The sequence below is a fragment of the Polyodon spathula genome, chromosome 29 (assembly GCF_017654505.1).
Source record: "Polyodon spathula isolate WHYD16114869_AA chromosome 29, ASM1765450v1, whole genome shotgun sequence".
NCBI lineage: Eukaryota > Metazoa > Chordata > Actinopteri > Acipenseriformes > Polyodontidae > Polyodon > Polyodon spathula.
Genome location: NC_054562.1, coordinates 5,090,488 through 5,117,486, shown reverse-complemented (window position 1 = coordinate 5,117,486; position 26,999 = coordinate 5,090,488). Strand labels below are relative to the sequence as shown.

Here is a 26,999-nt window from a genome sequence, read left to right as displayed (position 1 = left end):
TCAATATGCACCAAATTGATGTTGCGTTTAAACATTAGGTACTCCGGTCTATTTAAACCGTCCTTGCTACCATTTACAGCTAAGTTTTGCAACCCTGTAGAATTAACACATTTTGCTTCATGAAGTCGAATGAAACCTGCCGAATAATGCTACGTTAACATACTGAATTACACGCCAGGGCTTTGTAGTTTTCTGTATACATGCACTGAAAAAAACAGAAAGATGTGACCTTTCGAAATCCAGCATAAAACACGGTACTATTATTATTATTATGGCTTCCAGTCGACTTTTGCGATATGATTTGTTTTGATTACACAGTGTTAAATGAAATATCTAAATTATGTTCGTATAGTTTTAAAAAAATAAAATACGTCTCAGTCCTACAATTCCAGATGATGTAAAACCTTTGGCCATAGCTGTATAATTTAGCAGATGACTTCAGCGCACTAGGTTAGTTTGGCACAGTTGAGGTATTTCAACTCACATTGCATTGCACAATGCATTCTGGTTACCTTTCACAGCAGGACTACACTTACCAGAATGCATTGCGGAGCGCGTTGGGTGCTTGAAGTCATATGGTCACTCTACCCAAAAGGCAAAAGGGTCATTGGTATTGTCACTATAGCTGGGAAACGTGTTTGGGTGGTACCTCGTTCCCATTTTCTCCTGCTTGCACACTGCTCTTAGCTCTTAAAATAAACACAAGACAGAAGTCTTTTTTTTTATTCATCTCTTCATTCATATGATAATTACAGCTCAACCCTTCTAATTAAAATCTCCAGGCTGTGTGAAAAGCGTCCTTTCTTCTCTCACATATTACAGAATAGGCGGACCGCGGACTTATTACTGCAGAGCTGGATTCTGAATCACGCTGCACAGCACGCATGGTTACTTTATTTCTATGCGCAACAAAAAAGTGCCGGCCGGAATAAAATGAATATATTATAGCGTTTTCCTAGTTTTTTTTTTTTTTTTTTTTTTTAATAGCTTGTAATTTTTATAATGAGGCATTTTACATTTCCACTTGCTTTCTAGCTTTCTGCACACGCGAAAAAAACAAAAAAACGTTTTTTGTTTGTATTTATAATCTATACCTCACATGGCGCGGTTTAATTCGATGCAGTATTAAAGCAGGTCTAACCTAAGCCTAACCCTTGCCTCATCCAATCAGAACCCTTCTTGCGTTTTCTTCTGAATGAGAAAACAGATTGACAACAGCTGCTGAGGCAGAGCAGTGGAAGACTGAAGAAAAATGTAGTCCAGGTGTTGATACAGGCAGATGTCTCTTATTTCATGAGAGCCAGGTGTATGCACCTTCTGGTTCTAATTCCAACCCCAAGGCATTCTGGAGGATGTAGTCCTGTAACAACCCCTGGACTACATTTCTCCTCATCCTCCCCCCTACCCTGCACACTATGATAAGTGGTTTTCCAAGCAGCAGATATCAAACACAATTCATTTATTAGCACCAGTGTATAAACCAGGGGAACAAATTCCTTCCAGACAGGTGTTGACACCAGGAAGACCAGGGCAGATAGTTTGCTCAAGGCATTTGATAGCTGACCTTGGAAATAACAGCAAGAGGGGTCCAGTGTCTCTGTCAGCCTATGAACTGTGATCGGCATTAGCCAATCCGAGCTGTGTTGCGTACGTGAGTGGGCAAACATTCCTGGGAACAGCTGCAAAACTAACAGCTCTTCCCATTGGCAATTTCTTGATTGCATCAAAATAAATAGAAAAAAAAAATACACCTTGTTCTACCCTAAAGTTCATTGATTTAAAGATTTGAGAATATGCCCCTTTTAGGTTAAACGATAAGGAATTAAGATTGAGCATTGAAGGTTTCTCTGAGCTAACACATTGGGTGTGTGTGGTGCCTCTTATTGTCCTCTTGTGTACAATTTGGGTGAGAGGACCATGCTCACATATGTAACTGAGACAGATTGACCAGTGAGCAGGAGGATGATGGGAAATGTAGTTCTGAGAGGTCCATGCGGGTACAGAAGCCATCTTGAGGCAGGGAATTCTAAAATTTAAGATTTTCAAATGGTTTTGTGTGGTGTGTGTGTGTGTGTGTGTGTGTGTGTGTGTGTATATATATATATATATATATATATATATATATATATATATATAATAAATATATACAATACATACACCTTATGTAAACAGTTGTAGCAACACATGGGAACATGCAACACAATACAATAAAAAGGTCCTTATGTACGCTTTAACGAAACACTAACAGAAATGCAAAAAAAACCCTGACATTTCGAAATCTAACATGAAATACACTACTACTATTCCAGTATACTTTACAATATCATTTTGTAGTTCCTTAACCTGATAAATAAAAGATCGAAATGATGTTCATGTACGGATTTTTAAATGTCTCAATCCTAAAATTCCGGCTGATGCAAAACTTCTGGCAGTAGCTGCGAGCCGCGTGTACCGGTGATTCCCAATAAAAGCTAGTCCTGACAGCCAGGGGTTTGCTTCCTGTTCAGGTACGTGGCGATCATCCACCCCCTGCAGCAGAGACTGTCCTCCACAGAGACCAAGATCATCATCTCTGTGATCTGGATCCTAGCGCTCTGCCTGGCCTTCCCACAGTACTACTACTCCATCACCGCGGAGCTGCCCGGGAGAGTGGTCTGCTACATTGACTGGCCGGAATACCAGCTCTGCGACTTCCGGAAGATGTGAGTGAGCCCGCGAACAATTTTACAGTGCAAATATTTAAATACAGTGTAGTTTACAGCTAGTGCAAATAATACTACTAAAATACAATATGAAATAAGATGCAGCCAGTCAGGATCACAGCTAGTTATATCTGCAGTGACAGATTAGCAGTGCAATAGTGCAAGGATAGCGCATCAGCTGAGGATCCAGTAAGGTGGTGCTGAGGGCAGGAGAGTCCAGTGCAGAGCAGGAGGGGCGGAGCAATCTACAAGTGCAGTCTGAACAAGGGGGTATTGAGGAGGCAGAAGAAGGCAGAGAGAGTAGATGTTATTTACTTCATGCTAATATTGGACTTAGCTTTCACCAAAATGAAAGGAGAAAGCAGAGGTGGATACTAACACAGAAGCAGCTTCTCTGTAATACAGAAGCCTCCAGTGCTTGTGCTCCAGGTAATGTGGCTGTCCTATTGGCCTGCTGTTGATGGTATAAATGATGCACCAGTAATGGAAAACTGGTATCATTTTTTTTAATGGTACTATTTTTTTCAAAGCTTTTAAAGCTCCTTGAACATGTTTCATTGCTGGACTTCCTGTCCACCCACCCATTTACCATAAAGTTTTGAAAAGTGACAGCAACACAATGAAAGCCACGCTGATGCATTCATTAGGAAGGGTTTACTGGAATTATTTTGTCATCTCTGTGTACATGGGGTCCACTACTGAGAGAAGGGGGTCATTTAAAACATTCAGGGTTGTTGCAGGGGGGACAGGTTAACAGTTACACTCTGGTGTACCTGATGTATCCAGAGGTTAGACAAGTTTCTTAAGGTGAGGGAACATGAAACCACTTTTTCAGGAGCAGCGGCTTGAATCCTGCTTCCAGGAGACCCCCGGGAGAGCTAGTTTGAGGGGCTGTATCAAACCCCAAGCCTCCCTGCCTGGTGTGCCGTGCAGCAGCCTGAAATCCAGTCTCCTGAAACCGAGTTCCAAGCTGCAAAGTGTCTTTGTGTTTCCTAGTCTTACGAGTTTCTATTGAGGAGGCTTCCGAGTGGCGCATCCAGTAAAATCCTGGAGATCGCAAGGGCGTTCCTAGGGGGTGGCGCACAATTGGCCCAGTGCCGCCTGGAGGGAGGGAGGGCTAGGATGGTAAGCTTGCCTGTAAGCTGCCCAGAGCTGCATTGTCCTCCGATGCTGTAGCTCTGAGGTGGCTGAATGGTTAGTCTGCAGTGTGTAAAGAAACGGTCGACTGACGGCACACGCTTTGGAGGACAACGTGTCTTCGCCTCTCCCGAGTCAGCGCAGTGGCAGTAGCGGTGAGTTGAGCTTAAAAATAATTGGACATGACTAAATTGGGGAGAAAATAATAAAAATAATAATTGGAGAAAATAATAAATATATATATATATATATATATATATATATATATATATATATATATATATATATATATATATATATATATATATATTACAATGTCGACCGCAGCCTGAAAAAAGAAACAAGGACCAGGGGTCCCAAATGGAGATTAGAAAAAGGGGCATTCAGAACAGAGAATCGTGAGGGTCTGGAATCAACTCCCCAGTAATGTTGTTGAAGCTGACACCCTGGGATCCTTCAAGAAGCTGCTTGATTGGATTCTGGGATCAATAAGCTACTAACAACCAAACAAGCAAGATGAACCGAGTGGCCTCCTCTCGTTTGTAAACTTTCTTATGTTCTTAAATGGATTTGAAAGTATTCAGTCAGCAACGTTAGTAATTACAACAGTAAGAAGGGTGACGAATCACTCAGACATGAGTTGGGATTTATTTATATATATATATATATATAGTTATAAAGAGTAGCTGGATGTGTGCTGTTTACATTACTAAAATAGGCTCTGTGGAATTATCCTCAGCCTGACAGCCTGCAGAGCAGAGGCATGTGCAGGGTGAGACTGGGTGCTCACTGCGGTGTATTAATAGAGTGTCCTGGGACACGCTGCTGCGGATTCCTGGCATTCACACCCCAGCAGTCCAACATTTGTCTCCTCTGATGAAGGCGCTACACCAATCCCAGTCAGGCTATTGTATTGCATTAGAATTCTGCTGATGCCAATGTCAATTTGTCAGGACCCCCGAGATTATAAACACGGCAGGTGGGGGGGGGGGGGGGGGGGGGGGTGGATTGCCTTTGCCAGGTTTTTTTTTTTAGCTTTTTTTTTTTTCAAATCTTTGTTTTTTATTTACCGGTTGATCAATTTGTTTTTCTAGTGAAAGCTTGTTAATTTGGGAGGTGACAGAGCTGGGGCAGCTCATTAGGGGGGTCTGAACCCCAGGACTGGGTGCAGCAGGGCTAGTGTGTGTTTCTAACCCTGCTCAGACTCTTGGCTCCTGGATCATTTGAATGGCAGACTTCATTGAGGGGAGTTCTCCCTGCTGTTGCTGCCTTGCAGTCAGCACTCAGTTGCTTTAGTCAGTGGAGTCGTTTCTGTCACGGAAAATGAATCACACCGTTAGGGCTCCTCCGATAACCGGGCTGGATCCTGTTATCTAATGAAGCTGTTTGTTACTCCAGTTTCTTCTCTTGTAAACATCTCCTCTCTCCCTGTCTCTACTGAGTAAGCAGTGTGACCTGCCGCTGTACTATTAATAGAAGAACTGCATCTGCTGCTGTACTACTACTAATAATGATTGCAATACAACTAGAAGCCTTTTATCAATAAAAGACACTGGAAAAGATTTCAAAATTTACTACATTTAAGTATTTCTTCTTCTTCTTCTTCTTCTTCTTCTTCTTCTTCTTCTTCTTCTTCTTCTTCTTCTTCTTCTTCTTCTTCATAATAATAATAATAATACATTTACTGCTACTACTTATGCAGTACTACCACTATCACTGCTACTACTATTAATGATAACAATAACAACAATATTCGTTATAATAATAGCAGAATTACTTTTGTTCTTTGATTCCTTCCGCACTGCAGCAGCGTCTCACCTGTTTCTTTCTGGGGCTGACCGCTGCCCCCCGGCTCTCATTGCAGGTACTACGTGTGCGTTGTGATTCTCATCTACTTCTTGCCTCTGCTGGTGATGGGCTGTGCCTACCTGGTAGTCGGGATCACGCTCTGGGCCAGCGAGATCCCCGGGGACTCATCGGACCGGTACCGGGAGCAGCTCATAGCCAAGCGCAAGGTACTGGGATCAGATTTCCCATCCGACATCACACCTTTCCTTCAGATCCCCTGGGAATTTTGATCTTTACACCAATGTGTATATTTAATAGGGGCTGTGAGTCATAAGTTATGAGGATTGTATTTTTTTGTCAGAATTTATGGATTTTTCAACAGTACCGTATGCAGCATCTAATATTGCAATCCTTCATTGAAACACTGCAGAGAATGCCAGTCTTAAACAATAAGGTAAACCTGTCGCAGGGAGCGCTGGATGAGTCGCACAGCTTGGACGGCGCCGGTTCTCGTCCAGTTTGTGTAAAGAGTCTGAACTTTGCTGGGGACACCGAAGCGGGCGTCACATTGGCTCTGAAGCTCCCGGGGAGTGGGGTGGGTGGGGAGAGTGGAACCGGCAGGGACTTATTCTCCTCATCGCGCAACAGCGAACCCTACTGGCCAGACACCGAGCACATTGAGAGTGGATAAGAGGCGGGGCTGGACGAAAAATGCGCGTTTGAAAACAAACAGTACAGGTACTTACAGGCTTGTGATGCCATGGCAACTGTACTCACTTATTTCTATTTAAATCTATGAATGTGCTTGTGATGTCATTGACTACATGGTTAATACTACAATTATAAATACATCGTTGATATATATTATTATATATATCGGTATAATATAATATATATATATTATATATTTATACAATGTCTATTTTAGATTGTCAATTTCCAGCCGCGAATTTTGCACCAGTCTATTTTATTTGTCAATTTCCAGCCGCGAATTTTGCACCAGGATTTTTCATTTGCTCACTAACGGTTGCCATGGTCGCAGTGGGCGGGTTTTCCTTTCTCTAAGTGTCCTCCGTGTTCTCCCCTCTCGTCTCGCCCAGGTCGTGAAGATGATGATCGTGGTGGTGTGCACCTTTGCGCTCTGCTGGCTCCCCTACCACGTCTATTTCCTGCTCAGCGAATTCTTCCCCAACCTCTTCCTGAAGCTGTTCATTCAGCAGGTGTACCTGGCGACCATGTGGCTGGCGATGAGCTCCACCATGTACAACCCTATCATCTACTGCTGCCTCAACGATCGGTACTGCTGGGTTCACCTCTCTCTAACAGTTAAACACATTACTGACAAAACTGAAAACTGTAAAACTGTGCATTCAAACACACGCACGCACGCACTAACATGCACGCACGCACGCACGCACATAACACTGACACACACGCACGCACGCACTCACACACACACTGACACACACGCACGCATTTGCACCGCACACACTCACACAACACTGACACTTTGGCACGCACACACGCCACGCACGCACGCACACACGCACACACACACACGCACGCACGCACACACATGCACGCACACACACACACGCACGCACGCACGCACGCACGCACACACTGTTATACAATATACTGCTATTAATAATATATAAAAGTCCTACAGTGCAGATGTCTCCGGCTCACTTGACCAGCGTGGGTGAACGTTGTTTTGGCATTTCCTTGCCTTGCCTTGCCGCTGTTGGTTTCTTTTTAAAAAAAACCTTTTAAGTACAACTATGGCTAAGTTTTTCATCACCTAGACTTTTAGGATTGAGATACATGAACATAATTTAGATATTTTATTTAACATGTAATGTAATCAAAGAAACTACAAAACGATATCGCAAAAGTCTACCAGAAGCTGTAATAGTAGTAAGGTAAGATTTCATGTTAGATTTGTCAGTTTCTCATTAACTATATGGATAACTACAAAGCGGTGTGCAATTCAATATGTTAAAGTAACATTCGGCAGAAGTAAAATGAGTTAATTCTATAGGGTGATGCAAAACTTTTGGCCATGGCTGAATTTGCTGTTCAGGAGTCCTTGAGTGGCTCACCTGGTAAAAGCACAGAGCGCGGTGTGCAGGGTGAGTCGTACAGTCAGGGGAGCTGTACGAAGTCACCCGTCTTCTCTGGGGGGAGCACTGTATTGGCTCTGGCACTCACACGGGATGGGGAGGCAAAACTGCGCTGCAGCGGACCCTGCTCAGTGTTTTGTACACCTATTACATTTTTATTTAGACTTTATCTTTCTTTCTTCCTCCCCGTCTCTCAGATTTCGAGCCGGATTCAAGCAAGCTTTCCGCTGCTGCCCCTTCGTCAAACCCGGGGACTATGAAGGGCTGGAGCTCAAGTCCAGGCGCTACCTCCACGCACAGAATAGCGTGTACAAAGTGAGCCGCATGGAGACCACCGTGGTCAACGCCATCGACGAGGACGCGGAGGACAGCCTGAGGATCAAGCGGCTGTCACTCGACCTCACATCCAATGGGTCGTCCCGCGACATGTTCAAAACGACGTCCGAGACGTCCAGCTTCTACTCCAACACCGTGTCCTAGAGTGGCTTGTTAAACACGTGGGGGGCGGGGGGGGGGGGGGGCTTTAGGGGGGCTTTTAAAAATGCAACCCCTAGGGGACGGGGGGGGCACAGGGTGATTATAATCACATTTATTCACCCGAAACTTTTTTCACTTTTGTATTACGAAACTGATGTACTCTACAGCTCTGGCCAAAATTTTTGCATCACCTTATAGAATTAACACATTTTGCTTCACAAAATCAAATGAAACCTTCTGACTAATGTTATGTTAACATACTGAATTGTGTTCGTACAGTTTTATTTTTGTTATATCTCAATCCTAAAATTCTAGACGATGCAAAACTTTTGGCCAAAGCTGTGAGGTTACACATTAGTAGGCTTTTACATACCCTGCTTGAAGATAGCGAGGGGGGACAGGAGGCACAAGCCCTAAGGGGTACCTAAGGGGTTGGTCTCTTTTTAGGAGGGTATCCTGCACAACCCTCCCCCGGGAAACTGCATCCAGGAGCAGATCTTTAACCCTACAACAATGCCGGACACTTCCAGAAATTCGAAAAAAGACACAGACTATAAAACATCTATCTTTAGAACCAATCCTGTTTTGTATTTTAAGCCCGACAACCCCTTTATATTGACTGTGACATGTACTGGATTATCCCATGCCTGTTCTCATGCTGTTTTAGAAGACACAGAATTTTCCGATCGTTCTGGTAAGGTGTTGACATAGTTAACCCGAACCAATAATCTACAGGTCCTTTAAGACCCAACTTGACAAAGTTCTGAGAGCAGTCAGCGACTAGGAACCGGACAAGCACTGATGGGCTGAATGATCTCCTCTTGTCCTTATGTTCTTAGGTAGAATTTGTAAAGCCGCTGTAGGCAATTCTACTGTGGTAATGGGGTTAGGGTGATGAACTATGACAGCCCCTTGTTATATGAAGAGATCTTAAGGAAGACCTCTCGATCTTCTTGATATTATTATTTTTAAGGTCCGGCTGGACTTCAGGACATGTTTTGGTGTTTTCGAGAGCTGTTCTTTTGTCCAAAGTGTTTTTTGGCTCCGGGTGGAGGTGGGGTTGGCTGGTCATGAACGGAGCACCTTCAGCCCAGATCTTGACAACTGTACAAAAGATCCAGTCTCGTCTGTCCAAGCAGATACAGACCCGGTGCTCTCTTGGCACGTGCATTACCGCGTTTGCACTGCAGGGGTCAGTCTTGTACAGACCCTTCTTTTTATTGCTCCTCTTACCTTGCGCCTCAAACACGCGGAGGAGCCTTGGTCGGACTGTGAAGCCATTTGATTTTTGCGCTCAAAGCAGAGCGGGGTGGAGTCAAGGCTACAAGACACGAACGCAACCCGGTGGATCGGAAACTGTAGAGTCCATACCAGCTGATTTGTTCTCTCGGAACAAAAATGAGATGAGGGGACAACATTTCAAGAATACCCCAGACCCTCTTTCCACTCTGCAGTTGCGATGCCACGGCCGGTACAGTCTGATTAGCAGAGAAAGTGGTTTTCTAGATACTACTCAACACATCAAACCTCACTACTTAGATCGCCAAGTGGTGTTTTGCTAAGAACCTTCTGTATCTCCTCAGCCATGGAAAAATGAAATCTAAGACTGTCCCTCTACGATGGTTGAATTTGCATGTGTCCAGCAGAGAGACACCCAGAAGGTCTTATGGGTCACTTATAGATGATTTGTGCTTCTAAGATGTTATTGTCCTGTTTCTGATTGTGGTAGAAGTCAAGGCTGACAAGCAAATAAAAAGAACTATCAATGCCATGCTTGTGCATACCGCTGTTCTGCTTGCAGAACCTTTCAGCTGAAACTGCACAAGAGCGGCACTATACTTTGTCTGTAAGTATAACCCCATGCTAGCATGCTGTGTGTAGTAATACTGAATTTTACTAAAGCCTTCTCAATGAGAACACGCCTCAGAATGTAGATTGTGGAATGCAGAGCATGTTGAAGGTTCTGTATTCTATCGGTACTGGAGTATACTGCAGCCCTATTCGCGTAGCCCTAAGATATTGGTTATTTAAAGAATTTGACGCATCAAAAACACTTTTAATGAACACCGTCCATCAAATCAGACTTAAAACTAAAACACCATTCTTTTAATTCTTTATAAAACTCTGTGTGAGTTCTTTGAATAGGGCCCCTATGTGGATTGCAGATAACAAAGCACAGTGAAAGCATGGTAAAGCTTAGGTAATGATGTTACACCCAGAAACGGATGGTAAAGCATATTGAAAAAAGCATGCAGAGGAGAGACGATAAAAACAAGCAAATTCTCCCTAGTCACTTCCTACTATTGTCTGTAAACTAACAGTAAAATCCAAACTCTGTTTAAAAACAAGCGATCCTTATCTTGAAGCGAGTGCAAAGGCAACTTGAACAGAGAAATTGAAACTGAATGATCCCAGCAAGGAACTACTGCAAAACTGCAGCATGCCAGAAACACTGATGCTGTTTTCTGCCTCTTTTTCTAACTACTTAGAGGCCATCTCAGTATAAAGACTCCCTCACAATTATTTTTCTAGCGTCCTGTTTCACTTCTGTGTTAGGCTTCAACATTACGTCCATCCCTGTACTCGGTATTAAGGCCGCTGTCAGCATTTCTTTGAATTATAGAGCTCTGATTTGACCTCATAATAAGAAGCTGGCTCTGTTTGAAAGGTGTTTGGAGGCTAGTAACATGCAGCGCTTGATAGTTGTATACTGTGCAGGTTGTCTTTGCTCGTGCTTGAATTAGCGCATGTTTTATTCGCTGTTGAATGAGTTAAGGTTAGGTTTAGGGTTAAGGTTGGAGTTAGGGTTAGGGTTGGGGTTAAGGTTATGGTTAGGGTTGGGGTTAGGATTGTGGTTAGGGTTAGGGTTGGGGTTAGAGTTAGGGTTAGGGTTAGCTGTGTGCAGCTTTAGCTATGTGACATACATGATGTAGTATAAAATGTACATATGTTAATAAGAATGTGTCAAATAAAAACATTTTACCAGCAGAATGAAACAAATAAATTATATATATATAGAGAGAGAGAGAGAGAGAGAGAGAGTGTGCCCCGGGCTTCAGTGATTCACAGGAAAATAATTCCATCTAGGGTTTCTGTGACGTCATAAACTACGAGAGCGAAGGTGGAGTTTATAAACTGTCACAGAAACCCGAGATGGAATTGTTTTCCTGTAAGGCCCGTCTGTTATTTCTTATAATCCACGGATACCCTTGTGATGCTGATATTAAAGAAGACCAGGTTCAGTGGTACAGTCGGTGTTTTTTTAAGCGTCGTGTTTCAGGGCTGGGCAGACGTTCTGTCTCGTTATCCGTTAGCGCTTCAGCTTTATTTGGATGATTGCCTTTACCTTGTTTTAATTTCCCGGTCCTCTCCAGTTTCTCTGAGATACGAATGTACCACCTTTACTTCTTTTTTTAAGGTATTCTCATTTTGTTGATCATTAATGAACATTTCTGTACCGTGGGTGCTGTCGAGCGATTGAAAACGAGACATTTTTTGTTTGATTTGAAAGTGATGGGCCAAAGTTCAAATGTATTTTCCTCTAGAGGAACTCTCACTTTTCGAATGGCTCAGGATGCAAATACAGCCTTCATCCATGTAGTATGTATATATTATATAAAGCAGAAGTTTTACTCATTAATAATTGTGACAATGTGTTTTCAAACACACACACACACACACACACACACACAACAGGGTCACCACAAAAGAAGCTAGCAACTGACATTTATTTTATTTTGAAATTAAGCATGTGGTTGCCGTGTAACTTTACAATCACACGTGTAATAACCGTGTCGCTACAGTGCAAGGAAGAACATAAGAACGTTTACAAACGAGAGGAGGCCATTCGGCCCCATCTTGTTCGTTTGGTTGTTAGTAGCTTATTGATCCCAGAATCTCATCAAGCAGCTTCTTGATGGATCCCAGTGTGTCGGCTTAGAAGCTCGTCCTGTAAAGCAGGGCTTATCAAACTGGTTCCAGGGGGCAGCCCCTGTCTGCAGGTTTCATTCCAGAGCTTACTTAACTAGACCCCTAATGGGACTAGTCATGTGCTTCTAGACCTTTTCACTGGTCTTAAACAGTTGCAGGTTTCAAGTTAGCCGGAACATTTTGCAAATCTGCAACTGTTTGAGAGCTGAACGGAGATTTAATTTAAAACATTTGCAGCAAGCGGTCTCTCGCGAGACTGGATAATTGGTTACACAGATCCCTGTCTGGAATCCTATAATATCTAAAAGCCAGGCTGTGAACCAGTCTCGTACAGGGAGAGCAAGCCAGCGGGTCGGACGCGCTTGTGATGAAGGTGTTTGATTTGTCAAGCAGAGCCCAGTGCGTTCAGTTTAACGCAGTGATTGCTTCGTCTTCAGCCCCCGCGGTGCGCCAGTCTAATAGAGAATTAATGCCAACCCATGCATTCGACAGCCACGAGGATCCCACCTTGTTTTTAATTAACATTTCATTATTTTTTTTCTCTCTCAAAAGACCGCGTGTGTTTTTTTTTTTCTTCTACCACCATAAAAGCTGCGCCAAATGTTTCTGTTATAGAAGCAATTGTTTGCATTCAGTGTCTCCTGAATTAATGTGTGAATCAACTGCTGTGTCTGTGCTCTTATCTAATCTTGCCAGTGTTGTACAGTACAGTACAGTTTTGTTGTTTGTTGTTTGTTTTTTTAATTGTCGTTTCATCTTGCAGTCCCGTGCCCTTTTGAGAACTACGGTTCCCTATTGTTGAGACTGGTCTAATCGTATTTTCAAAAATAAAATGTTTATGCCAAGCTGACGCCTCTTTGCATTTTTTTTTTTATCTCGGGATACAAGGGGTAAATGTATCTGTACATTAATTCTTAAAAAAACGCAAACGCCCTGAGTGCTTTTGTATTTGTGTTGTACTTTGTGCACCTTTACGATTAGTTGACAGAGCTTTGAAACAGACTTTAACGTTATCAGCAGAGAAAGACGTAGGATGTGAAAAGAGAAAAGTGGGTTATTTGAGCAGATGGCAGCAGCCCGCGGGGGCGGGTCACGTTATATTTCTCGGAACCCCGCGACTTACTCTGTAAGAGACCATTCACTTTGTTCAAAGTCTTTTATGCATAAACGCCACTTTTTATGCATCAGCGCTGCTCTGTGGGGAATCACCACGATTCAGATACATTTAACTGACATACCCCCACCACCCCCCCTTTATCCGCCTCGGCAAGATATGCAAATCCATTTGAAGTAATGTGCAGTAAAGCTGGCCAGTGTGTATCCATTGATTAACCGAGGAAAATCATTTGAACTTTATCTTAATAACGAATCAATTCCCCAGATCTCTCCAATTTCTCAGCGTAGAAGCTCATGCATACAGAGTATAGAGGCATATTTTTAAAAAAAAACAAACAGCATCAGCAATAAAAAATACATGAAGCGTGTGTCAAACTGCATTGAATTACAGCTCAGAGGCAGGCTTTATTGCATTGTGTTTTAGAATGTGGTTCTGTGTTGTGAGAAAATGCAACACACACAAATACGTAAGAGACCGCGAGTTACGCAGTTTTAACACATTCTGAAATGCATTTTCTTCATCTTTTAGTTTATTCACGCCTGGCCCATCTCGAATACAAAGAGAGACCCAAATGGTTCACTGGGACAGACAACAAAGCCCTAAATGTAAAAGGCGTCTGTCTGTGTGGGGGAATGTAAGGTCGGCAGGGATGGGGTTCAATCTTTCCCTGCCAGCTATCACAGGTGTGGACAGGTTTAGTAAGTTACAGTAAAGCAAGCTGAAGGTTTGCAGTCAGAAATGTTTTCGTTCAATCTCTGTTGGCCTGACTCTTAAGAGCCTGGAGATAGAGCACATCCGCCTTCCTTGCACCTGCGCAGCACACAGCCTGTCACATCTATTCTCTACTGTTCAGTGCCACTCTAACATGATATATTAGATGAATCCTTGTTGCCTGTCCTCTGGAATTATAACTGTTTCCCCTCCCCTCCCCTCCCCCTCTCTTCACTTTACAAGCTATTACTCCATCTGTGCATTAGAAGATTGAATTTTAGTTATGAAATACACAATCCTGAGACGAGAACGGAGTTCTGTGTCAATGCATTTTGTGTGTGTGTGTGTGTGTGTGTGTGTTTTCAGTAACTGCCAACATACCCAAAGCGACTGACAGAGACTGGGGGGTGAACTACTGCTGCTGCAGAGTCACTTCCAATAGGACCTTGTTTGTTTTAGATTTCATCTGAAGGACGGAGAACAAGGAGGTTAGCTCAGTACCGAGCTGGGATTTGAACCCGGATCCTCCTGGTATCAAGCCCTTTTCTTTTACCACTGGGCCACCAAACCAGTTCTTTTTTTTTTTTTTGGTCAATAGTAAACTGTAATATGGAGATGAAATTACAGACGGAAGTAAACTTTTCTATTATTATTCCTATTTCCTTACCTTTTCACGAAGCCTGTAATAATTCTGAGTGCTTCTTCGTGCTTGTCTGGAGACAGGGCAGGATTGGCATGTATCAGCCATTCTCGGTCCATTCAAACCAGGTGAACGATCAGTTTGCTCTGCATCCAAAACCAGAACGATTACACAAACAAACGTTTTATTTGTAGACCGGACTTCTAGTAACACATATAACAGGTGTGTGTGTGTGTGTGTGTGTGTGTGTGTGTGTGTGTGTGTGTGTGTGTGTGTGTGTGTGTGTTTGTGTGTTGTGTGTGTGTGTGTGCGTGTGTGTGTGTGTGTGTGTGTGGGGGGGGGTGTGTGTGTGTGTGTGTGTGTGTGTGTGTGTGTGTGGTGTGTGTGTGTGTGTGCGTGTGTGTGTGCGTGTGTGTGTGTGGGTGTGGTTTGTGTGTTGTGTGGGCGTGTGCGTGTGCGTGTCTGGGTGTGGGTGTCTGTGGGTGTTGGTGTGTGCGTGGGTGTGTGCGTGGTTGTGGGTGTGGGTGGGTGTGGTGTGTGTGTGGTGTGGGTGTGGGTGTGGGTGTGGCGTGTGCGTGTGTGTGTGTGGTGTGTTTGTGTGTGGTGTGTGGGTGTGTGTGTGTGCGTGTGGGTGTGCGTGTGGGTGTGTGGTCACGTGGGTGTGTGCCAGTACCCACAAAGGTGGTGTGTGGGTGTGGTGCACGTGTGGTGTGGGTGTGGGGGTGTGTGGGTGTGGGTGTGGGTGTGTGTGGGGGTGTGGGTGTGGGTGTTTTTATATATAATATAATTCGAGATATTGGATCAATGGAACCCCTGAACCAGTCAGCAGTCACTTCAGGCATCACGAAAGGATGAAAATAACTTGAAGCTACTTTTGTGAACAGAGCCAGAGGAATTAAATTCGTTGGCTCTCCAAGCCTTTCACACTGCAGGAAAGATTAACATCACATTAATGTGAGGCTTGGAGTTCAAGCAAGGATCCCGCTGGGACTGCTGAGCGAAACAGGGCTCGTTTATGAATTGCAACGCGCAGATTATAACATCAGAGCTTCACGGACCGCTAATCTGCGAATAAAGAACCCCATTAGCGCCTCCGAACCTGAGGGGTGGAACGAGGTCCGCAGCGGGGCACAGATATAACACCGTGTAACACAATTTTTATTCCTGGGTAGTAAGTGTTATTTCCTAATTGCTTATGGCTCAAAAGTTTAGAAAATGGCTATTATTCCCCACAAACTTTGCTTTTGCGACCAGGACAGTGATATTTTGAAATATCACTATTTCCAATGGGAAAACGGGCAAATGTGTGCCTTTTCGTTCACATAAAGTCAGAAAAAAAACAACATCTAAATCCAAATTAACATGTATTTTTACTAAAATCATACAAAAATAACTACAAAATATTTAGAAGTAAGTCATTTTTCGAGATTTACGATTATACTGTAAATACACAAAAATAAATAAATTGTTACACAGTGTAATCATTCAAAAGGAGCAGCATTTCGGGAAGTGCTCGGCAAGGTACATGAAATCGAAACCCGCGTGACTTATTCATATTCAGACTGGATGGATTAAATAATGTTTTGCTTGCATGGCGCATCTTGACAGCTGTCGACAAGAATCATGAATATTCCGGTTAGTAGTTTGGCAGAGGGACAGTAGAAATATAAGCTTTTGTTTTATTGAGCAACCAAGAGGGAGAAAGACACTTTGTGGAAATACTTGTCGAAATTAGATACATGCATTCAGCCTATTATGTGTGTTAAGTCTACAAATAATAATCCTTGTTTAAGAAAATCTATATTTTGGTGGCATTCCTGTGCCTTCAGCTGTAGGATGTATATACAGGGTACTGGTTGAATGAATCGATCCCTTAACCCTATTTGTTACACAGAATAACTATATTATGTTTTTTTCTCGTTGTTACTGCATCTGTAAAGCGCTTTGTGATGGTGCCCCGCTATGAAAGGCGCTATAGAAAATACAGATTGATTGATTGATTGATTGTGAAACTTGCAGTATCTATTTCTGTTTTATTAAACACACTGCAAAGGCAGATATGAAAAGAAATGTACACTGCAATAGCACAATAATGACCAGAAACATTCATTACGCAACTTTTTCAAAGTTATGCCTTCAAATGTAACCCAAGACCAGATTGCAAATTCTCTCCATTTCAGAATTGAAAGTGTTGCATTGTAATCTTGCACTTGGTGTAGAAAATAATGAAACTGATAAACAATATTAGTGGTGTCAAATATATATATGTTTTATCGGTATAGCGTAGAATAGACTCTGTCACTCTGGGTTGCAGTGAGATTGATAGAACTGAGCCCCGAACAATGTTTTCACTTTAGTTTTGTAGATTTCAAAACACACCCTTTTAATGATGTCATTTATGACCCCCATCCTCATTATACCTGTACGTGGGAAGTCTTCAAGCCTTAAAAACATTCATTTGCATCTTGTTATCTTCGAGATTCTCTCATCCCCCCCATGCAACCAAGCAGAACCCTCTTCACAAATCTCCATAAATGGTCAGATTTGCCCTCTGTTTAGTCAACCTGCAATGTATTCAGGCACACATTGTATTCCAAAATACCCCGCCCAAGCCATGTGCTCAATATCTCTCCATTGAAAGTATCATATATTCCAAATATTCAAACAATATGAGTATGGACTATCACATTTCCTTTTTTGTTCAAATTGTAACAGCAAATAACATCATATAAAAGAATAATCCGTTCTAACACAAAAACCATTACAAAATTCCTTACGCTTGGTATTTGAACTACAGCGAGGTGGCTTTTATTGACTTGGGTATAACCATTAATCATTGCAAACGTCTCACACCGTGAGCAGGGCGAGCAACTGCAAAAGCCATTACAGGGAACAAATGCATGCGCAACAGTGTTAATTAGTTTTGACATTAGCAGAAATGAAGTGTCGGATTTTGAAAGAAAGCTGTATTTTTGTTTCGGGGGTGTTTCTTGGAGTGGAAACCCCATTGAATTTAACCTGCGCACGCCTGCAGCCAGACACAACCAAAACAATGGTTTTAATTAAAAACACCTTCTATAAAAAAAAAAACAACCAAAAAAAAAAAACGAATAGCTGTAAAGAGAAAAGTCAAACGGTTGGTGAAAATTTCATTAGTGACCGATTTGCTTAAAGACATCCGAGACTCCTTCCTATGCACCAGACACAATTTCACTCCTAACCTAGGGAGCTCTGTAGGTCTTTGATAAAAACACAACGATTAAGAGCTGTGGGCCTTATAAAGTGACGTTCAGCAGAACCTCAGAGTTACGAACGCCAAACCTACCGATCAAGTATGCAAGTGTAACAGGATGGGGGCTGCCCGCACACCGCGAGTCGCAATTTACAATGTAAAAAAAAAAAAAAAAAAAAAAAAAGCCAGGCTCGTGTACATTCGTGAATTTCATCTCATCTCACCGGCAGGGGGCTGGACACACTTTGGGATCTGATACACTTGGTGCGTGCGCTGATCATGCAGAAGGCTAAATTACTGGACCACCATCCAGGCAAAGGTGAGGCAGAGGGGTGTAGTCCTGCCTTGCCCTGCCTTGCCTTGCCTTGCGCCCGGTGTCTGCCGGGTTAGGCTCCAGCTCTCCGCAACCCTGTAAAGGATTAAACAGTTAATGATAATGGATGATCTTGACTTTCTTCACAAACACTCCCACATGATCTTGATACATTACTAATAACCTCTAGTATAGTGCTTAGATGTCAGACTGTTTCTCAGTTCCTAAAGTCAGTTCAGTTTTCTTACTCCATGGTCTTGCAATAAACTTCATGAAGATCTGAAACATACCATCTTGATCCCTCTAAACGAGTTCAAACACTAAACTGCACAGCAGTGTAGCCGAGACGTGTTTTTGATTTGGTCTCCTAGATTGTTTCTTTTAATTTGATTCACTTGTTTGATTTCTGGACCAGGTCTCTGAAAGAAAAAAAAAAGATTTTAATCTCAACAGGACTTTCCAGGTTAAATAAATCAAATAAAATAAATACAAAATAAAAAAAAACTGCACCCCTGTGGCCTCAATAGAGCTCTCAGAATCAGGTCTCCTCTTGTTATAACTGGTACACCAGGGTGTAACCCATAACCTGTCCCCCTGCAACACGGATCCACTAGTGAATTTAAATAATGCCTCATTTTCCCTTTCCCTTACCTTAGTGGTTTTGAGTTCTGCTACTTCAATATTGAATTTGACATTTGGCATTAGCTGAGCCCAGCTCCTTCTGAGAACTTCCTGAGTCCAAAGAAATCACATCATGTTTCTTTGGCAGTGGCACTAGAAAGAGTTTTGTGCAAACTGGGAACTGAATTCAAGCCATAAAAAAAGAGGCAGAAATAATTCATGAGTTTAAATAAACATACCCGTTTCTTATTATTAAACAGCAATGGCTTTATTGATCGAGTTTCATAAGCTAGTAAAGCTCAATCTAATTAAAATTTGCAGCAAAGCTTAACTGCATTCCTGGTATCAACACTCCATTCAAACGAATAATTCATTACAAACTTTGACATGGTTTCCTTGGAGAAAAAGGAAAGAAATTTAATTTACAAAGATGGGCAAAAAATTAAGTTATTGAATAGAATTGGTCCCATCATTTATTTTGTGACTTTTTCTTTTAAAAAATGTATATATATATATATATATATATATATATATATATATATATATATATATATATATATATATATATATATATAAACATTTTCTTCAAGCTTCTATTTAAACCCATTCACACACTATAGCTGTAAAATAGTGATGCAGGTGGCGCTGTGTGTTTGAAATCTTTTCAATTCTCATCAGACTGTCTTCTGAATTAACTCTATGCTATGAATGACTCACTGGAAATCTTATCAACACTTTTACAGGCATTTTATTAGCGGACTATGTTTAAAGCATATGTAATATTTCTAGCCTACTGTGCATCGCGCTGTGAGCATTGGTGACTAATTCTGAGTTCGTCGCTTCTATCTCTTCTGCACAACTACCCAGAGAGAGAGCAGTAATTTGGATCTGACGTGCAAGATATTCTGGTTTAGACGTTTAATGTTTTTAAATGACCAAACTACAGTATGTGTTCTCAAGGTACACATAAAGATGTATGTGTGACATTGTGACAGAGAGCGAATGAATCCGAGTCAACAATCTCCCTCCTGGCCTGTGAGGGCGCTGTGTAACAGGAACAGTGAGCCCCGGACTGGGTGGTTTGGCAGTTCATTCCAGGGTCAGGGTCAGAAGTCAGCCATCCAAAAAGGTGGCGGAGCCACAATCCCAGAAGTCATCGCCCTAATGCGGTAGGCAATGTGTCAGTCATGGATTGGAGGAGACGTGATTGCACGTGCTACCGAAGGGGGCGGGACTGAAGGTATATCAGGGGATGTGGCCACGCGATCTGTTCCTTGTGTTATGGTTATGAGACAAGGAAAACCAATGTGCTAACTGTGACCGTTTGTTTGCTTTGTCAAGTCTAGTAATTGTTTTGTTTGTCATTGTTAGACGGCTAAACTATCCAGGAGCTGTGATAAGCCAGTAATAAACCCGGATACACTTCATCCCTGTGCACCACTGTATTACAAGAGCACCGAGATCACTTATTCGGGACTTTGTGAAGGTGCTGTGTTTGTGTTTATTTGTGCTTTCAGGACTGAAATCCTGTCTAAGAACCGAGCGATACACATTGTTGCACAGAGCCCGTTCTTTATTATATAAGTGTTGCTGGCATGCAACCCAGCTTATTAAGCTGGTTTTCACTCTGAACTGTCTTTGCATCCATCATTACTAAGCACCGCATCACCTGGTGTTCCCAATAACTCACAGTTTTCCAGATATATGCAAAAATGTACAGTAGTTGGGACAAATGGACAGAAAGACAGATAGCTTAAAATGTCCCCAGAATCTGGTGCAATTAATAACTTCTGCTAAAGAATGTTAATACAAAGTTTCACCACAATCAGATAAGGGCTTTTACCAATATCCGGGAAAAAAGTGTGAGGGTGATAATAGGGTGTACTGAAGCCTTGCAAAACATATAAAAACGTTCATAGGATTCCAGTACTGGCATGATGCTCTATCAGCACTATTACTGATAATCCCGGGGCAGCCAGTCTCTTTGGTCTTGTTTATGCTGCACATGCAACAGCCAGCTCATAACACATGGGATTGATATGTTACTATTTGGCTCATGAACAAAGAGGAACCCGACACATCAATCACAAGTAATGCACTGAGATTCTCGGAGCGGCGACCAGACAGCTTTAATCACAAAGCGTGGCTGTCGGTCCTATCGCCATTTCCTACGTGCTGTAATCATGTGAAGAGCGTTCTTGGTTGAAGCACGTCTGTCAGAGAGATAGCTAGTGTGGGGCGTCTCTTGTTTAAAGCTTGTGTAAAATTCTTGCACATTCTGTCTGACTTATGCCATCCCAGAGGTGTCCCGGTCCTAGAGAGCCACTCCAGGTTTGACAGCTACAGAGAGATAATGAACTGCTTCAGGGTTAACATGGAGGGTTAATTGGTTCAGTTAAACAATTTAGAACAGGGTTGGAACAAAGACCAGGAGTGGAAGAACCGGCTTTGGAAACCCTGTTGTGCCCCCTCTCTGCTAATACCCTTGTGCCCGTGGGTATATTACTACGATCTGCCACATGCATGGCCGTAACTAGCTATGAGGACACCGAGGCTGTGTCCTGGCTTCTTTGGTTTTTTTGCATCATCAATGCTGATGCTCGTGTAAAAGATTCGGGTTGGTTTGCCGTGCAACATAGATTTGAAGGTTGAATAGTCAACACCAAGCAGTCAGATGAATACTGCCAGCTAAAGCTTTGAAACTTAAGTGTGACCTCGGAAGAATTTTCTTTCTTTCTTTCTTTCTTTCTTTCTTTCTTTCTTTCTTTCTTTCTTTCTTTCTTAGCTTCTTTATCGGTAGTCTAGTAACGCTTTGCGCATCTCAAACTTGAATACAAATGTGTACATTTGACGCAGTATTGTTCAGCAGGATGCCTGTGTGTCATTGTGTGATTGCTAGGCTCCTTAAGTGTCTTATCAAGCTGTAAGGTCCAAACACAAGCACTCTTTTAAACAGGCAGTAATTGCTCGGCACCGCTAACTTCTGTCTTAAAATATAATTGATCAACAATGTCTTATAATTAACTTTAAATATACACTAAGGCACTGAAATTGCACAAAGTCAACTTAGCAATAGCTATAAAGCCCTTAATTATGGCATCAAATACATTTGTCATTTTTAATATCGGGTCATGGGCCCTGTTGCATTTAACATGGGAAGAGAATGGAGGGGGGAGAGAGAGAGGATGCTAGCAAACTCCTGCAAAACATAAATTTGCCAAATGCTGGTAATCAAGAAATCCCTAAAGAGACAAGCTCTTCATCTTTAAACGCATTGCATAGAGTACAGCACTGTCAGTGCCAGAGGTTGAGGGCTGGTTATTGCATTTTCAGCGACAGCAGGGCAGATGAGCACAGCACATAACAGGGCCGGCTAACAAGGGGCTGTGCGGATAACAGAGGGGTTCGGATAATCGGGGTTCAGATAATCGGGGTTCCATCAAAAGGTATTGTGTTGACGCTGGAAAAAAAGCCAAATAAAGAAGCCTGCGGGAAAAAAAAAGATCCATAGCAAAAATGACGAGGCTTGGGAGTGTGTGGCTGTGCTCTCCAAAGTCACTGTACAGCAAAGATTGTATCATTAGGTTTTGTAGAAAGGAACCTCTTTTTTTTTTTTTGGATTCACTGCTTGTTAAGGATTGGCACTGGCTACAGTTTAGCAAACGCAGTGTGCGCACCTCAATGCCTAACTGAACCCCCCTGACAGAAGTGCCCCGTGGTAAAAGCACAGCAAAGTGTAATAAATTGTAAGGCATATACAAGCATTGTAAAGCACAGAGAGGTCTGGTAAAGCATAAGTAAGCATTGTAAAGAACAGAGATGGATGGTAAAGCATAGGGAAGCATGGTAAAGCAGAGAGGTCTGGTAAAGCATAGGGAAGCATTGTAAAGCACAGAGAGGTCTGGTAAAGCATAAGTAAGCATTGTAAAGAACAGAGATGGATGGTAAAGCATAGGGAAGCATGGTAAAGCAGAGAGGTCTGGTAAAGCATAGGGAAGCATTGTAAAGCACAGAGAGGTATGGTAAAGCATAGAGAAGCATTGTAAAGCACAGAGAGATCTGGTAAAGCATAGGGAAGCATTGTAAAGGACAGAGAGGTCTGGTAAAGCATAGGGAAGCACTGTAAAGCACAGAGATTTCTGCTAAAGCATATTAAAAAAACATGGTAGATAAGTGCATTGTATAACCATGGGGAAAGCATGGGAGGGGGACTACAGAATGACATTGCTCATTTACCATAAGGAGGGTGCCACCCCTGCCTGCCATCCTATCCTGGGCCCTTCTCTCTCTCTCAGCTTGGGTTCCCCTGTCTCTGATCGAGATGCCACCTCTTAAACAATCAGATCCCCCCACACAGCCAGCAGGTGCACATCTAGTACAATGCAGTAGAGCACAGAGTCCCCGCTAGACCCGAGCGGCTCTCAGTTAATCTGCGTCTCAGAGCTACGCAGCCTCATGTTCCCTGTTTGAGTTTCTATTAGGGCTGACATTGCATGAATGTTCAGCACCAGCGTCTGTAAGGAGGTGATACATGATGAATGCTCTCCCTTCCAAGTGCAGGACTTCAGCTACAGCACCATCAATACAGCTGTCAGGACCGCCCTGCCCTGTGACGCATCACACAGGATTATTAGATTTTATAGTTCAGATGCATCACCCCTTATATGCTAAAAACAGATGTGTTATGTCTCTGAATACGCTGTCACGCAGTGCTGACAAATCAGCATTTAACACGACGCATTAGGCAGTCCACAAAACCCAAACTCTTGCAGAGTTCCTACATCGCAGACTACTGACGAATGACAAAGTAAACGTCACAGAAATATGAACTGGTACTCCGTCCTAAAGGTGAGGGAAGGACCGCTTTTCTTGTTTTGAAATCGACACTTTTATGAATGGAGTTATTGACTACCCCGTAGATAAAGATTTACACATTAAAATACGTTGTAGCTATGCATAGCAATATTGTGATTATGTGTAAGCATACATGTGTTCACTAAGTTGATAGTTCTCAATCCTGGCCCTTGGGGACCCCTGTATCTTCTGGTAAACCCTTAATTGAACCAATAATTAGCTTAATTAGGCCTTTTTAATTGCGTTCTGCTCTTAAACAGTTGGATCTTAACTATAAAATGTTATAAGGAACTCTGCAAAACAATTTAAAATGCCTAATTAAGCTACTTGTTACTCCAATTAAGGGTTTAGTTCAGTAATTGCGAGCTCAGTTGGAATGAAAACCAGCAGACACAGGGGCTCCCTGAGGACTGGTTGAGAACCGCTGCACTAAGCAACTGCGATGTAAATACACAGACACACCTAATCGAAAGTGTTACCCCACTTCTGTAAGGGAGTTGAGGGGGAGGTAACTAACTGTGACATGGAAAATGTCCTTTTAATATGTTAATGTAATTGCTTCTAGGGCTGGCAGATCTGTCCTCAGCTATACTGAGGCTGGCAGATTCATCTCTCTGCTGGTATGATTTTAATTCCCGTGGCTCTCCCAGCATCCAACAAACATCTATTATCCCTGCTTAGTTTGTCTCGATCAATCGGATAACGTGGCGATCAGGAGCAGATGGAAGGCAGCCTTCCTTTTTAAAACGCGTCCCTTCAGATTTTTTTTTTCCAAGGAATAATGAAATAAGCCGCGTATTACTTACAAAGCTCCGTTAAAACAGGCTGTCAACGTTGCGCTGAATCAGAATTCATTTTTATTACTGATTAAAGTTTTGGAACCCCCAAAGAATTCATACAAACTGTAAAAAAAAAAAAAGATTAAAAAATTAAATTTAAAACCGACAAAGTAGATATTATGTATATACAGGGGTGTTCAAAAGTTTGGAAACAACACATGATTTACAGCAAGACTAGGGTGTGGATTGCATTGCCAGTGTCTAATCACTCTGACCCCTTCCTTATTAAATACCCAGGCATCTCTGAATAGATCATCGTCTCAGCTTTAAAAACATGCTGAATATTTTAATGAGCAAAACGTGGGGACTGGGGATACTGGGGACCTGAGCAGATGGATAGAACCCCAGACCTCCACATGGAGGTGAAAACTAGGCAGGAACGAGAGGCGAGGGGATCTGCCAGCATCTCTGTGTCTCTCTGCCCCTTCTAGTCCCCAAACTCTTTACATTTCACTGTGAAACATTGAAGCCATCGTCTCACTCAGGCGCTTACTTTGATGGATGTGTTATTTTGCAAAATCAGGTAATGAATTTGCAGGGTCGAAACACCCAGGGAAAACAAAGCAAAACGTTATTGTTTTTATTGACCCTGTAAAACCGCGTATCTGTATCACACATTTTATAAATAAAAGAAGCCTTTTTCTTATTGCTATAATTTGCAAACGATTTTTTTGGCGCTGTTCTTTCGATAATAATAATAATAATAATAATAATAATAATAATAATAATAATAATAATAATAAATAATAATTCGATCACCTCTTTATTAAGTTTGTGCGCGCCGAGGAGCTTACCCACAACGGCCCGGTTCCGCTTTAGCTGTAACGCATTCGGCTATTACAGTTGAGCCTGTGGCCAGGCACAGATTTTAACTGGGACTGTCACGGAAAATCGGGGCAGTTGGTACCTTTATAAGGGAATACCAAGAACTATGATATTCTTGAAATATTTCTCCGATCCTTTTCCAATCTTGCATTTCTTACTGGATGTTGATTGGATCATTATGTCAATTACTTCAGAGGAACAGCCCTAGAGAACGATAGTAAAGCGCTTTGCGATGGTGGTCCACTATGAAAGGTGCTATATAAAAATAAAGATTATTATTATTATTAGGGTAATGTCTTATATATGTCAGTAGCATCTTATAGAGAATCTTTCTGGGGGGGGGGGGGGGGGGGGGGGTTGCAAGCGTTCAGTATCTGCTTTCCTTCCAGCCCTGGGCTTTCTGTGCAAAGTCAACGGCAGCTGCTTAGTGCTGCAGCTTTATAAAGGGTGTCAAAGAGATTTGACCAGCGTTGCAGAATTAGGAAACTATAATTCAACGAAGCTAAGCCCTTCCTTACATTTTTTAGATGCGCTTTACACAGGCCTTTTCTTCTCTCTCCCCACCGCCCCGAGACAAATGTAATTGAAAAGGCGGCCGTGCCAAAGATTGAGATTAGCTGCGAAAGAAGCGATTCTACCCGTGTCTTTATTAACACGACAAACGCGCCGCCGTGTCCCTTCGCTCCCCCTCGGCTGGTAAGCAATATCCTGCAACGCACCGGCAGACCTGTCCTTGGCTATGCGTTCAGAAGCGCACTCCAGAAAGATTTCTATCAGTGCTCCTGCTGAGAGAAGCAAGATAATTGCCTTTCATGCAACACAAAATACTTCAAGGACTGCTCTCTGGGGGCGATTTTGTATCCCAATATTGAATTAATTACTTATCATATTACGCGATCGCTTATTGTTGCTTTTGCTCAGGTCAGGTCAGTAACGGCTTATGAAAAAAGAAACTCGTTAAGGTTGATTGTGTGGGGAAGCATATTAACGTCGCGCTCGGTATAACCCTGATATTATATTATTATTAGCAGCAGCAGTTTTAATTAGTTCTTCAGCAGACGCTTTTATCCAAAGCGCTTACACACCTGGGTGAACTATACATCAACAAATGATGCTGCAGAGTCACTTCCAATAGGACCTCGTTTGTTTTGCGTCTCATCCGCAGGACGGAGCACAAGGAGGTTCAGTGACTTGCTCAGGGTCTCACACGTCGAGTCAGTGGCTGGGATTTGAACCTTCTGGTGTCAAGCCCTTTTTTTTAACCACTGGACCCCATAACCGGAACTTTTCATGTACTGATAAAGTTACATAACTAAGTTTTAGTCAAATTCAAAATCACACACACACACACACACACACGACACACACGCCTGGTAACCCTCATTAACTTGTTCTCAACAGGAACCCAGAACCTCATTAGTAGCTGCCTGCATTTACTTCGAGCAAGAAAGTAATTACGAGTCAAATGTTTAAATGCACTCAATGTAGCTGCCTTTTGAAGGAATCACGTTTTTTTTTTTTTTTTTTTTTTTTTTTTTTTTTTCAGGAGATTAAGCCATGTAACAGTAAGCATGATCCAGGTGCAGCTGGAGGTGTTGCGTGATGCACGGCCGCTACGGATTCTGCCCCCTGTCGGTGAGGTTAAAAGCACTAAAACCACAAATGCAAACCTGGCGCTTTTGCATAGCGG

General features: G+C 42.5%; 1 protein-coding gene and 1 long non-coding RNA gene across 2 annotated transcripts in view; one reads left to right on the top strand and one right to left on the bottom strand.

Annotated features, from left to right (window-relative positions):
- Positions 1–8,246, top strand: part of LOC121302223 (substance-P receptor-like) — a 13,222-nt gene extending 4,976 nt beyond the window's left edge. Inside the window, exons 2-5 of the mRNA XM_041232057.1 lie at positions 2,508–2,702; positions 5,704–5,854; positions 6,728–6,924; positions 7,948–8,246. Coding sequence (XP_041087991.1) covers positions 2,508–2,702; positions 5,704–5,854; positions 6,728–6,924; positions 7,948–8,230 — 826 coding nt within the window. The 3' untranslated portion in view covers positions 8,231–8,246. The remainder of the gene's footprint in view (positions 1–2,507; positions 2,703–5,703; positions 5,855–6,727; positions 6,925–7,947) is intronic.
- Positions 8,247–16,921: 8,675 nt separating this feature from the next.
- On the bottom strand, positions 16,922–18,931 carry LOC121302090. Its single transcript, XR_005947682.1, has 3 exons — positions 18,822–18,931; positions 18,461–18,589; positions 16,922–18,266 (listed from the first exon to the last, which is right to left on the bottom strand). It is a non-coding gene; the product is annotated as an uncharacterized LOC121302090 (long non-coding RNA).
- Positions 18,932–26,999: the final 8,068 nt, after the last annotated feature.